Source organism: Ipomoea nil, unplaced genomic scaffold (assembly GCF_001879475.1).
Source record: "Ipomoea nil cultivar Tokyo-kokei standard unplaced genomic scaffold, Asagao_1.1 scaffold1416, whole genome shotgun sequence".
NCBI lineage: Eukaryota > Viridiplantae > Streptophyta > Magnoliopsida > Solanales > Convolvulaceae > Ipomoea > Ipomoea nil.
The window spans coordinates 2,524,146-2,538,649 of NW_017617844.1; the positions used below are offsets into that span (position 1 = coordinate 2,524,146).

The 14,504-nt window shown below is 39.2% G+C and overlaps 4 protein-coding genes across 5 annotated transcripts; 3 read left to right on the forward strand and 1 right to left on the reverse strand.

Moving 5' to 3' along the window:
- Window positions 1-847: 847 nt before the first annotated feature.
- LOC109186990 (aquaporin TIP1-3-like) lies at window positions 848-2,424 on the forward strand. The gene is made up of 3 exons (XM_019337154.1): window positions 848-1,079; window positions 1,198-1,448; window positions 1,892-2,424. The coding sequence occupies exons 1-3, from the start codon at window positions 947-949 to the stop codon at window positions 2,255-2,257; spliced, it is 750 nt and encodes a 249-aa protein (XP_019192699.1). The 5' UTR covers window positions 848-946; the 3' UTR covers window positions 2,258-2,424.
- A 27-nt stretch (window positions 2,425-2,451) lies between these two features.
- On the reverse strand, window positions 2,452-4,235 carry LOC109186989 (F-box protein At2g39490-like). 2 transcript variants are annotated; one of them, XM_019337153.1, is made up of 4 exons: window positions 4,113-4,235; window positions 3,201-4,011; window positions 2,953-3,108; window positions 2,452-2,862 (listed from the first exon to the last, which is right to left on the reverse strand). In XM_019337153.1, the coding sequence occupies exons 1-4, from the start codon at window positions 4,223-4,225 to the stop codon at window positions 2,521-2,523; spliced, it is 1,422 nt and encodes a 473-aa protein (XP_019192698.1). In that variant the 5' UTR covers window positions 4,226-4,235; the 3' UTR covers window positions 2,452-2,520. The 2 variants fall into 2 exon arrangements, with proteins under 2 accessions (XP_019192698.1, XP_019192696.1); XM_019337151.1 differs by having other exon boundaries at window positions 3,201-4,014.
- A 4,875-nt stretch (window positions 4,236-9,110) lies between these two features.
- On the forward strand, window positions 9,111-9,503 carry LOC109187066 (3-ketoacyl-CoA synthase 5-like). The gene has a single exon (XM_019337214.1). It carries the CDS (start codon window positions 9,111-9,113, stop codon window positions 9,501-9,503), a length of 393 nt encoding a protein of 130 aa, XP_019192759.1.
- A 1,649-nt stretch (window positions 9,504-11,152) lies between these two features.
- On the forward strand, window positions 11,153-14,504 carry LOC109186982 (nucleolin 1). The gene is made up of 4 exons (XM_019337146.1): window positions 11,153-11,785; window positions 12,592-12,763; window positions 13,550-13,596; window positions 13,689-14,504. The coding sequence occupies exons 1-4, from the start codon at window positions 11,298-11,300 to the stop codon at window positions 14,323-14,325; spliced, it is 1,344 nt and encodes a 447-aa protein (XP_019192691.1). The 5' UTR covers window positions 11,153-11,297; the 3' UTR covers window positions 14,326-14,504.

Sequence of the window (14,504 nt, forward strand, 5' to 3'; positions counted from 1 at the left end):
TATCTTTTTTGAATGCTACTAACTCTATTACAATGTAATATCTCTCATATGGGAGTCCAACCCGAGTGTCATTAGACCACAAGGTCTTGGCTTATATAATTATATCTAATAGAAACAAAATTAGTATAAAGTAATACCGTAAACTTTTTGGTTAATATATTTTTAGGTTTCAATCTTATGAATAAAATGATTACTGTCTTGCAGAGCTTAGATCAATAATTCAATGGTCACTCTAGTAATCTTGCTCCAGCAGCATGGTGGAGTGAAGGGAGGGTGTAGGTGATATAAACTCATTGTACGCAGAGTGTATATACAAGGATAAAAATTGAAATGGTCACTAGTCTTAGTGTAGTTGGTTCATTGCCTAACTTAAAGGTCATGATTGGATGCGGAAGTGTGGGGTTTGAATCCCAACGGAAATGGAAGGTCTAAATTGGTTTTTTTTTTTTTGCACACATAAAGATCGGATATTACCGGTGGACTGATTACGCAATTTACGATTTACCTCACTGTGACTTTAGAAGTAAGGTCCTGTAGACTTAACTTAGTCTGACAAACCTGAAATCAACTAATAATGAAATGAAATGAACGAGTCTGCATGAACAACTCAATTGGTCATAGAGGTAAAAATTAGAATGAATGAAATGTAATGAGCGAGGGTCCCACCATATAACTTGGTCAGCTATCAAACCCAATGATGATTGAAATCTCCACTGTAAGAAATCATAGCCGGCTTCCATAGCTGTACCAGACACTGACAGGTGGCGTTTAAGGAGAGGGCCCCCATCCCCCTGTTTACCGGCAACCCATTTTACCAGTTCTCGGCCGTTATTATTTCAGGTGTATAAATACAGTTGCTCCCTCTTCAACCAACAGTGCGCCATTTGCTCAACCAAAAATATAACCACTGAGCTCTGAATCTTAAACTCCACCGGAAAATTCGACAATGCCGATTCACCGGATCGCCATCGGCAACCCCGGCGAGGCCGCCCACCCCGATGCCCTCAGGGCGGCGTTCGCCGAGTTCTTCTCCACGCTCATTTTCGTTTTCGCCGGACAAGGCTCAGGCATGGCTTTCAGTAAGTTTTTCTGATCTCTTGAATGCCGTAGAGAATTTTCATGAAATTGAAATTGATTAAATAGAGAAAACGACACTTTTGTCATCAGAATTGTTTCATTTTTAAAAATTGATTGCAGCTAAGCTGACAGACGGCGGAGCTCCGACGCCTTCTGGGCTAATAGCGGCGGCGCTATCCCACGGAATGGCGCTCTTCGTGGCGGTTTCAGTCGGCGCCAACATTTCTGGCGGCCACGTGAATCCGGCGGTGACATTCGGAGCCTTCATGGGAGGACACATCACACTTTTAAGGAGCATATTGTACTGGATCGCCCAACTCCTCGGTTCCGCCATCGCCTGCCTCCTCCTCAACTACGCCACCGGCGGAATGGTAAAAAATATAACTTATATATATAGTCAAATCAAATAACCATTCTTTTCATGAGAACGTAAAAATTACCCTTTTTTTTATGAGAACGTGAAAACTATCTTGTGCAACAAGTATACTGGATTGTGCAAATGTTATTACGTGATTGTGAAACTTTTAATGTCGTGACAGTTTCGTAATTAGTTTGAACTTAGATTGTGCAATCTGTAATATGTGGTTGTGCAAACTTTACACGCGATACAGTTTCACGATTAATTTGAAATACTGATGATTCTTTACAATAGTATGTGTTTTATACTTTCTGAAAGTTTTTCATCCTAAAGAATCAATGCATCCACCACCACCGGATTTGATCCTGATAGAGGTGTCATGACACAATATAATAGTCGGCATATATTCTCAAAGCATCCTTTAAAATCTGAAAAAATTGGGCATTTTGATTGCAGGAAACCTCGGCATTTGGACTCTCATCCGGGGTAACGACCTGGAATGCGGTGACGTTCGAGATCGTGATGACATTCGGGCTGGTGTACACGGTGTACGCGACGGCCGTGGATCCAAAGAAGGGAGATTTGGGCATCATTGCGCCCATAGCCATCGGTTTCATCGTGGGCGCCAACATCTTAGCCGGCGGAGCCTTCGACGGCGCATCCATGAACCCCGCGGTGGCTTTCGGCCCTGCGGTGGTCAGCTGGACATGGACCCACCACTGGGTTTACTGGCTCGGCCCCTTCCTGGGGGCCGCCATTGCTGCTCTTGTCTATGACAACATCTTCATTGGAGGTCACCCTCATGAACAGCTTCCAAATTAAAATGTTGAGATCGAGTTGGGTTTCTGATCGATCTGCTCTGCTGTTTTAGCACTTTGAACTGTTACGTTCTTGTTGGATTTATTTTTTTTTAAAGTGTTTTTCTTCTTTCCCAGAATGTTCTGTATCTTGTTTGATAGTTAATTGATTGAATGTCTGTTTCTGTTTCATTGATGAATAGGTAAACAGATGAGATAGTAACAACTTCACTGTACTCTAAGCCTCATCAAAGAGAATGTTTAAAATAATAAAAAAAATGGGTCTGTCTACAACATATGAATGTGGGGGCAACATAAACCTGCATTGTCCTCAATTTCTTCCACAAACTTGTAGGAGGCCTTCTTCTTGGATGCTCCATTGTTTGGGTTTCCTTTGCCTCTGTGTCTCGGGATCCTTATCAGACACCTCGGCTGGCTTCCTTTCGTCACTATAACCATTCGTGGCTCGACGTTGAACCCATCAATCAAGCGTTCCTTCAACGAAATGATCCTCTCCTCACCATCTGCAAAGCCTTCCAGCTTAACCAGTTTCAGATGCCGCAATTTCGCCTGCTTTCTTTCTTTGCTAGCCATTTTGCTTGGCTCCGCGTTGAAGCTTGAAGGATCAATCTGCAGAAATGTGGATGCTGTTAGCAAATACCATCATAAAACAAAGTAAAATTGTAGGATGGATGGATTCAATACAGTATAGATTATTACAGTTATAAAAAGTCTCTGCAATGAAGGGGAAAACTGCAGAAAGGACATTAGTGCTGCTTCAATGTTTTGTTCTGAGCTATCGATCCACCACAGCTCTTTCAGCTCGGTGAACCTGAAATTCTCATGCCCATTGCACAGCCATGGCATCATAATTTCCTGCAAAATTCATTTTACTGTAATCTCAATCACTCTAAACAACAACCATTTTAAGGATTAATTGTCATAGGAAGACAATAATATATAATAACCTTAAAGATCCATCCACTCAGTGTCAGAATCTTGACATCTCTCATTGCCAGCAAAAGGGCATCATAGTCCTGGTACTTGAAGCGACCATAGCCCGGGCCTTCTCTGCATTCCAGCTTAACATCCTCCAACGACTCCACACCCTCGAGTGAAAACCAGCAGAGGGGACCTCTGAAGCGAAACGCCTGCAGCTCATAAGCCTCAACAGCGAGAGATTTCAGGCGGGAACAATCAACGATTGTCAAGTTCTGCAGCCCCAAGTCAGCCTCGAGCCTCAAAGATCTCAGCCCCTCGCACTTTCGGATGGTTAGGCTCTCGATGAACCCCAAGTTCGATGCAATACAGGAAACCGCATCACTTGTCAGGTAGTTCACAGAAGTTAAATCGAGATTCCTGACCGAATGTTGTGGAGGGTGATGCAGATGAGAAGTGGTGTTCAGTATTAGCTGCCAGCCGAAATCTCTCGGGAAATCTAGTTTCCCTTTGGAGAAATCGAGGTGGAGCTTGGCTTTCAACCCGAGGGAAGCCACGAGGACAAGGCCGCTGCTGCCATAGCTGTACTGAAGCTTCCTAGGATGCTTGAAGGGACATTCAACATCAAAGTTGGAGACTAAATCCCCAACAGCACAAAACATCCCTTCTTTTGATCCATTTAAGGTTAATGTTTTGCCCCAAAAATCCTTCCACCGGGTCGATAGAGCTGCAGTTTTCACTGCAGAATCCAGGGGAATCAGAGACAGGATCTCACTGAGGATGTCATCTGGCAAATTGCTGATGAAATCTTCTTTTACTTCTTCATCTGAATGATAATCACTGCTTCAAAAGAACAAAAAAAAAAAAAAAAAAGTCAATCTTAACAAATACGGAGTAAGATTTAACCAGACAAAAAAGGAAACATTATAGGATTTGATTACCTTAGATGAGGCAGAATATGATAGTTGCAGCCATGCCTTCTACCATCATCATCCTGCAGGACATGCTGCCTATGACTTTGACTCTTGTTTTTCTTATTCATCTTTTTGCCCATCTTCCCTAAAACCTTAATCAAGAAGGGTTCTTGAGGTAGGACCATATAAAGTTTAAAAATGGATTATTGTTTTTTTTTTTTTTTTGGAGAAAAGACAAATTGACTTGTATTATAGTAATGCCAAGTCAAGAAACTAAAAAGCAGCTCTCATTTCCATTTTTCTAAAACACCCAAAGTGAAACATCAACAAGAAGACAATGAATTCAACATTTTTGGTAAGCCCTATGTGACAATATTAAATGCTCCATATAAAAAAAAAAATGAGAGAATGGTCAAATAAGTCCCTAAATTTTACTTGAAAAGTCAATTAGATCTCTAAACATTTAAATAGTGCAATTACACATTTTAACATGTTAAATTGAGACAATGGAGTTTAAAAACTGGTAAATGACTTGCTATTAGAGGTAATTTCAGTTCAGACATCATATTCGGTGACCAGCAACGACCAAACTGTCGCCGGTCATCTAGCAGAGAAGGCGATCAGTGGTTGTTGATAGATACCCCCGATTTGGCACCCAGCTAGGTACAATGTAGGCAGTCAGGTAGAGGTGCCTAGGACACTTGGCAATTTGGAGAAGAAGGCTGCCCTGGTGGTCTGACGGTCGTGTGGCACTCAGGCGGCTCACTAGTCGACTCGGTTGGGCGACCATATTAGGCCGTCGGTGTGTCCTCGACCGAGTGCGCTCTCGAAAGGCAATTAAAGGCAAATTCAACGGAGATTCTTTCCTTGTACGCCAAGTAACTTCCTTTTCTCACATTAGGAAGATACTCCAACAGTTTTAGAATTTTTCCTTAGTTTATTTTAGTTAATTTCTCATTTCTTGCCTTCTTCAAGGGTATATTCCTTATATAAATACCCCGAGATCAAATTGTAGGGGATTCGGAATTCAATACAAGCAATGTTACTCTGTCCTATTTTTCTCTCATCTATTCTCTCGTTCATTTAGTATTTTACGATAGTATTGACCTGCCGACCAGTTATTTCTAAACCTTAAAACCAACAGTCGCCTTCCGCCGGGGAATTGAATATTATTTTAAAACACCATTTAGCTCACTTAAAACAAAATAAATCAATTCGAAAGGAATTGAATATTATTGTGAAGTGTAAACTTTGTGTAAACGGCAAGTAGTTAGGTTGATGGTGACTGGTGAGTATGTTAATTATTGCATTCTCATATTTCCCCATAACTCAATTATTTGTGTCGTTTACGAAAATCCATTGAGGTTTGTTTCAAAAATAGGAAGATAAAACCAATGTTTGTTCCAACAAGGTTTCCATCGATGTATTCTACTGAACTTTTGAGTAAAATACAAGCATAATATAATTGTCCTTTTAGGACTGCGTTTTTCGTATTTCGACTATCTATCGAGATACAAATAATAAACTATAAATGAAATTTGAAAAATGATTAAATAAAAAAGGCCGGCGTTTTTCGTATTTCGACTATCTATCGAGATACAAATAATAAACTATAAATGAAATTTGAAAAATGATTAAATAAGTCCTTAAATTATACGTAAAATGATAATTAGATTATTAAATTATAAAATGTTTTAGTTAGACACTTATCAAGTTAATGCAATTAAGTTGATAAATTAGTCACATTTATGCAATTAAACCAATTAACTTTAAACTTTATGTATATACAAATTAAATTAAATGTTATATAACGTTATATTTGGCGTTGAGATCTATAATAGAGTAATTTTTTTCAACCAAACATTCTATTTTTCTAATTTTGACACTAATAGACTTCTCTATCTAGATCGAACCTAGATGACGGAAAGGTCATGCAAAGCCATTACTTTTTTTTTTTTTTTTAAAGAAAATTTATGTATTTGCACAAAGATGCCACCTTAGCCTTAACTCCCTTTAAGTATAACATCTACATGCCGTGTAAGTGCATTTTAACTAGTTACATCTTCGTAACTAGCTAAACACTTAATTATTTTAATTTAACGAGTTGATGTGTCTAATTTTAACTTTTTCTTTAAAAAAAAAAAAAAAGAGTTAGGAGTCTTATTGATGTTTCTCCTATAGTTTGAGAGTTTATTTGATTTTTTTTACCTTTAAATTTTAAATTATTATGAATTTGTTGTAACACTACATTTGTTCAAAAAATAAATTGATCCACCATTACTTCGCGGGCTAGTTCAGTTGGTTTGACCAATTATCATAAGAATAGATGAAAACTCTTTGTATGCATAGTGTACATGCATGGGGAGGGGAGGGGGGGGAAGGGGGGGGGGGGGGGGGGCGCACTGGAATGTCTAATGTATCAAAAAAATTGATCTACTATTGCTACTAAGGTTGGGATTATCCCAGCCAATTCCCCCTTTGCAATCCCATGTGACAAAGCCACATCACTATTTTCTCTTTTTTTTTTTTTTAATTGAAAGGGATTTACAAATTTGCAACTTCTGCAAATTTGCAAATCCCTGAAAAAGCTGTTGCGGCTGCTGCCGCGGCAACTTTTGTATTTTGTATTTTTATTTTTTTTGTTTTTTTTTTACTTTTTAATATTTTAATATTATTAATAATATTATTTTAATATGTTGGGCCCACTTTTGAAAGTTGATTAAATTTGTAGGGATGTAGTGTAAATAGTAGATGATTTGCAAATAGGATGATGTGGAGGTGGGACACATTTTGAGAGTGGGAGAGATTTGCAGGGATAATGTTAGCCTAACGTTTTCACGATCTTTCTCTCACTCCCACATCCACATCCTGCGGCAAATTATATCATGCACCGCGCGTCTTTTTTTTTAAATGAAAATAAACAGTGTTTGTTTTCCGCCGTTTCGCACCTTTTTGCAAAAAGTAACCCTGTTCTTCAGTGTCATTTTGTATACACTGCAGTGTCAGTTCAACACAACTATAGTTTCATTTCGATATAACTATAGTTTCATTCGATATTTATAGATTCAAATATGTGAAAATATTATTTAATTTTATTTTATATACACTATAGTTTCATTAAAACACAATTACATGATCATTTTGATATGATTACAGCTTCATTGTAATATACACCCAAATATGTGAAATGTTATTCAGTTTCATTTTATATACACTGTAGTTTCATTTCACTATAACTACAGTATCATTTTGATATAACTGCAGTGTCGGTTTAGATATACTGTAGTGTCAGTTGATGTTTAATACACCAAACAAGCGGACTCCGTTAACTATAACGGCGGGCCGTTTCTTTACTTAAAGAAACGGCGCCGTTTTTGACCGCGGTGCATGTGCACCGCGGTCTATGATATAACGACTACACATCCTGCATCACCAATTCACCACCACTATTACCCGTCAACATCATTTTTTTAGAAAATTAATTAAATAAAAGAGATAAACTTTTGACTTGTAACCAAAACACCAGAAATATAAAAGATAGGGAAAAGGGGCAAATAAGCCCCTGAACATTATACAAGAAGGCAATTAGGGAACTTTTAAAAGTAGCAATTAAAGACATCAACTTTTTATTTCGTGCAATTAGACCCAAAAGTTGAATATTTACCGGCAATTGCAAGTAACATCTTTGTGTCATTTTTATTAAAAACTTAATTAATTTTAAAAAAAAAAAAAAAAAAAAAACCTTACCCGTGAAAGGCAGCCATGGCCGGCTGCCAGGCTGCTTCCTCCTCCTTCTTCGTCTCCAAATTTGGAGACGAAAAAGGGTCCCCTTTCCCTTCTTCGCCTCCAGATCTGGAGACGAAGAAGGAAATGATTGTTATTTAAAAAAAAAAAAAGTTAAAGCTTGAAGGCAGCCATGGCCGACCTTCTTTGTTCCTTCTTTGTTTCTAAATCTGGAGATGAAGAAGGGTCCTCCTTCCTTTCTTCGTCTCCAAATCTGGAGACGAAGAAGGGAAGGATTTAATAATAATAGTAATAAAAAAAAACTGAGAGGTTGAAGGCTGGCTGCCTTGTTCTTCTCTCTTTCTTCGTCTCCAGATTTGGAGACGAAGAAGGGGAAGATATTAAAAAAAAAAAAAAAAAAAAAAAAAAGAGAGAAGAGGTTGAAGGAATCAAGGCTGCCTTCTTCTTCTCTGGCCGCCGGATGGAAGGCGGCGGCGAACATTTCCGGCAACAGCCACCGGAAATGTTTATTTATTTACTTTATTATTATTATTATTATTATTATTATTATTATTATTATTATTATTTATTTCTATTTTTAATTTTAATAAATGCTTTTTAATTTTTTTTTTAAAGTTTGCATACGTGGCAAGTTAAGATGATGCCACATAAAAGGTTACCTGCATTTACAGGTAAACATCAGGTTATTGGGTTTAAATGCACAAAAGTTAAAAGTTTATGTGTTTAATTGCTACTTTTAAAAGTTCGGGGGCCTAATTGACTTCTCGTATAAAGTTCAGGGGCTTATTTGACCCTTTTCCCTAAAAGATATATTTTTTAAAAGAGTAAATACCCAAAATGGTCCCTCAACTATAGCTAAATTCACAAATTGGTCCTCGACATTCAATTTTAACCAATTAAGTCCTTAACTTTTGCAATTTTAACACGATTTGATCCTCCATCTATTTGACCGTGATCTCTGAGGATATATATGTAATTTCCCCCCCCCCCCCTCATTCGCTGCCGTGACACAATCTATCGCCCAACTACAAGCCACTGCCCAGCTGCCCTCATTTACTGCCATGACACACTCCACCACTTAACTTTCACCTACTGCCATGACACAATCCACTGCCCAAACACCTTCGCATAATTCATCATTGCCGGCGCTACAACCCAATTTGCAATCTTCATCAGGTCCAACGCCACAAACAACCGTGTCTGAGTCTATTGGGCGGCGTCGCAATTCTTGTGTCCAACAAGAAGCGCGACTCAGGTCGGACCAAGTACTCGCTCATGCACATGGTCCGCACGCACAAGGGTGCCGACGATAAAGCATACCGCTGTGTTTACAAGCAGGAAGATCCGCAAGGGAAAGTCGGAATCAACCTCTCAAAAGACCTAATGGTGATCGCCGGCGAAGCCCTCAAATCCAACATAACCACAATCGACCCACTCGTTCTCCCGCCGTCGGAGCAACTCCTCATCCTCTTAATCGACCGGAAAATCTTCAATCCCAAATGGAAACCCTACATTCCCAACTTCAAACAGGACTTCGAACACTTCTGCATCAACGTCGGCGCCCGCACCGTCATCGACGATCTCCAGAAGAACATGCAGCTTTCGTCGGAGCACGTGGAGGCCTCCAGGATGATGCTGCACCGGTTTGGAAACACGTCGTTTTCTTCACTCTAGTACGAACTCAACTAAATTGAATCCAAAGGGAGGATGAAGAAAAACGACAGGATTTGGCAGGTTGCTTTCGGCAGTGAATTCAAGTGTAACAGTGCGGTCTGAAAATGCAACCAGAACCTTAAAAACACCGACGATGGACCATGAAATTACATATATATCCTCAAAAATCACAGTCAACAAACGGTCAAATAGACGGAGGATCAAATCGTGTTAAAATTACAAAGTTAAGGACTTAATTGGTTAAAATTGAAAGTCAAGGACTAATTTGTGAATTTAGCTATAGTCGAAGGACCATTTTGGATATTTATTCTTTTTAAAAAAAATGAATATTATTCAAAATTTCAAAAATAAGCTATAAGCCTATAAATAATATTTGTGAGAAAATTTCAATTTTGGTCCACTGACTATTGGAGTTGTGTTAATTGCAACACTTGACTTTCAAAAATGTTAATTTAGTACCTTGACTATGCAATTCTTATCAATTTTGGTCACGCCGGCCAAATTACCGGCCAAATGTGACCGGAAAATTTTAACTCATTAAATAAAAAGGACAAAAGCGTCATTTCATGTTTTTTTTTTTAAAAAAAGATATTAAAAATTAGCAAAATTTTCTAGCGACAAAACCAATCCACATCGTCGCCGCTGCCGCTTTGTTTCCCTCTTCTTCATCATCTGCCGCCGCGGAATCGTCGCAGATTCATGAAAAAATTGATAAAATTGACATGGAAAAGATGGGGGATATAGATACCGGATGAGAAGAGGGTAGTTGATAAAAGGGCATAGAAAAACCCCGCAGCCATGGATGGGTTTCAGAGGAAAAAACGGATTCAATGTCCCAGTTCGTGAACGATGAAATCCCATGTCTTTTGGGTTAATTTCTTTCGTTTATCTACTGGAATGACTTTATGATTTCTGTTTTTTTTTTTTGTTTTTTATTTACAAACAAAGATTTATATTTATTCATGTCCCAGTTTTGTTCGATGGTGATTTGAAGTCAAAGCTACTGTTCATAGATTTGGAGTCTTCGATAAAGACAAGGATTTCTGGCGGCTTGATTTTCCGTTATTGTCAAGCTTTTCCGACGATTCCGTAAGGCTTTCTCCGGTGTGTTTGGTGTTGTGTGTTCTGTCCAAGGTTTTCCGGCGGCTCCCGATGTATGGAATTTCTTAGGCGATCCATGCTTTGGCTCTCCATGTTCCATGGTAACCGGAGGGGAGGGCATTGGACTTGCAGTCACGATTTACCGGTGAATCCAAGAATCAAACCCCATACGCCTTCATCATTAGATTCTCTGTCAAGAAGGGTAAGAAGATTATGGTTGGGTTCGCCGAAATTGCGGGAAGGGAATGGGTGGTTTCCAAATTGAAGAAGAAGAAGAAAACATGAAATGACGACTTTGCCCTCTCCATTTAAGACTAATTGTTGATTTAAAATTTTTCGGTCACATTTGGCCGGTAATTTGACCGGCGTGGCCAAAATTGATAAGAATTGCATAATCAAGGTACTAAATTAACATTTTTGAAAGTCATATGTTGCAATTAACACAATCCCAATAGTCAGTGGACCAAAATTGAAATTTTCTCCAATATTTGTCAAACAATGTGGATTTCAATTTTATGCTTCAGAAATCAGAATAGATAAAAAGACATTACGACGTCGTTAGGTTCAGTAGGGGTTTTTGTGGGGTTTTGCTCTCCGCCCTCCTTTACCTCTGCAAGACTGCAACGATTTTGCTGTTCTAAACCTCTCCTAAAATTCCCAGTATCAAAGAAGGAAGATCACTCAAATTGAAGAATGGTTTTATCGAACAAGAAGCTCAAGGAGAAGCTAAGGGCTGCGAAGGCCGAATTGTTGGCAGAACAACAGGTTTCAGGGGGAGACCCAAATCCTAAAACTGAGGAATCACTCAAAACCATTCTGAAATCTGTGGCCCAGAAACCCAAATTGTCCAAGAGGGAAAAGCGCAGGGAAAAGGTGCAATCTTTACTGGAAATTTCTGCTAGTATTACGGAGGTTGGGGGAGAGAGTGGCAGTGGAGATGTGAAGGGGGAGAAAGAGGGAGGTGGGTCAGAGGAGAGGAATAAGAGGAAGAGAAAGAGAGGGGATAAAGATGGGTTAGAGAGTGGGCAGGAAGTGAAGACGGCGGAGAAAAACACAAAAAAGAAGAAGAAGAAGAAGCTGCAGAAGAAGAGTAAAGGGAAAAAGGAGGGAAATGAGGAACTGAAGGAAGGTGTGAAGAATGGAGAAGAAGGAGTTTCACAGGCAATTCAGGCTAGTGAATGGTATGTTATTATGAAATGGAAATACCCAATTTGTTACTGTACTGTCTTTGAGGTTTGATTTTAGGATAGTATATGAAATTGGTACATGTTCTAACTGTCTTCATCATTCAAATTTACCTTTTGCTAGCAGCTTGTTGTGTGAGCTGAGTTATTGTGTTGGTATATGATTTGACTTAGAGTTGAAGTAGCCTTTTTTTCTTTTTCTTGCAACCTGTTGTTCTGAGTACAAAAGGCCTGGGTAAGGGCACAAGCCTAACCAATATTGACTTGGTAACCACAAGATTACAAATTCGACTCTCAGCGGGAGCCGGGAGAGGCATATTGGCCTTCTTAGTTTGAGCCGGTTAGACTGATTTACCTCTTTGTGATCCTTTGCCAGCTAGTGTCACAAGGCGGAGTTTACCTAGTGCACACTCTCGGATAGTGGCTGCGGGTTTCCCTTGTCACTCAAAAAGGCCTAAGTAATGCTGATGATGTTATTCTCTGCACATTGTGTCTTTAGTCCAATCCAGATCCTAGTCTGTCTTGATTGGTAAAATGATGCTAGTTTAGAATGTGTGTGTGTGGCATAAGTTCAAGCAATGGCAGTCTACATTTTGTAGCGAAGCTGAGGGATTGAACAGGTCTGCTTGGGTAAGGACATGAAAATTTGAACCTGGGAAATGCGAAGGATTATGTGGCGATTTACCTTTCTTTAACTCATTGGAATATAATTCATGTGGATTTCTTGCTTAGCATTGTTGCGCCTAAGTTCAATTTCCCGCTTGTTTACGTTGTATGAAATATGATTCCTGTTGTTGTTGCAGTAAAGAAAACGCTGAAATCTCTACAAAAGTTTATGTTGGAGGCATCCCATACTACTCCAACGAGGATGATATTAGGAGTTTCTTTGAAGGCTGTGGCACCATTACTGAAGTTGATTGTATGACATTCCCAGACACCGGAAAGTTCAGAGGCATTGCCATCATCAATTTCAAGGTAGGGTGTGCGCCTTTTGGGATTCTTTGTTATTATGTTTGCCATATCAAAACTTTAGATAAAAGATTCGATTGGTAACCCTTCAACACTTGTTTGCATTTGGTTGTGTATTTATGCATGTGATAAACCATGTCTTCAGCGCAGCACTGCTCGGTCTTAAATACTGAAAGAGTCTTACACAAAGTGTATCTCCGGGCTTGGGCTTGGGCTTATGCTTATTGGTTAACCTCTGTGGTGTACGACTTGCTTTTAGGTGCTGCTTACCGGTATTTCAAATAATAAGTATTCAACTGCAAATGGGTGGCTTGGAATATGCTAATGATATCCAAGTCTTTTTATATGAACATTACCTTAGAGCAAAACCAAGCTAATATTTATAGTCGTTTACGTGATTAAATATTTCTTGCCTGCTGATTCTTAAATATTTGTCTTTTGCTGGTAGAAGCCATGAATCTTGAATGTCCATTGAGCAAATTTTGTATCAAAATGTGACGAACAAATTTCTTTACCCATGTAACATTGAAGTCGATTTTTACTTTGCCAAGAATTATTTGGAATATCAGTGAAAACCAATTTAGTCTAAGGTTCTGGTCTGAAAGGCGTGGGTTCCAATCACACACTCAACAAAAAAAAAAATTCTTAGTCATCAAAAATAAAAATAAATAATATGAATACCGATTCTTAGAGGGTGAATGGTTCTTACTATTTCCTGTAAAAAGCGAGTATTGAAATGTATATATCCTGCATAATGTTGTCGATTATCTATTAACGAAAATGTGTTTACAGACTGAAGCAGCTGCTAAAAGAGCCTTAGCCCTTGATGGATCTGACATGTAAGTTACATATTAGCTTGATGATTACTTAACTCTCGGCCTCGGGCCTCGTGATCATTTTGATGAGTGTAAAATGCTAAAACCCGATGCAGGGGCGGACTGTTTCTGAAAGTCAAACCACACAACTCATCTAGAGTAAACAAAGTATCTAACTTCTCCCCGGCTGTTGTGGAGGGTTACAATAGGATCTATATAGGAAATTTGTCGTGGGAGATAACCGAGGATGATTTGAGGAAGCTTTTCTCTGATTGCAACATAACAGCCATCCGATTTGGCGAAGACAAGGAAACAGGGGAATTCAAATGCTATGCCCACGTTGATTTTGGCGATGGCCTGTCTCTAAATACAGCATTAAAACTCGACCAGACGGTTGTTTGTGGAAGGCCTGTTAGGATAAGTTGCGCTGTTCCAAAGAAGGGAGCGGTAACCAATGCAAGATCTACCCAAAGTGATACTCAAGCAAAGAACGTTGACGGGGGGAGTTCAAAAGCCACACCACAAAGTAATCGGGTTGACACACCACCGCAGAATAGTCCAGTGGACACGCCACAAAGTAATCAGGTCGAGACGCAGACACTACAAAGCAATCAGGCGGACACTGCTGCAATGAGCGCGCTTAGTGCAAAGATAAGGAGGCGGACGTGTTATGAATGCGGGGAGCGTGGCCACCTTTCTTCATCCTGTCCCAAAAAACAAGCAGCAGAACAAGGAAACCAAGCTGCAAGCTGATCTTGGAGGAGATTGGTAAATTTTGTTTTCTGTTTTATGTAGTTTCAATACAACATTACTCAAAACAAATCACACATGTTGTCTTCTATCACCTTTGATCACTGTTTGAGAAGTCAATGAACTGAAAAATATGATTTTTTTTTTTCATTAACGTACTATGGATTTATTAATTTTTGAGC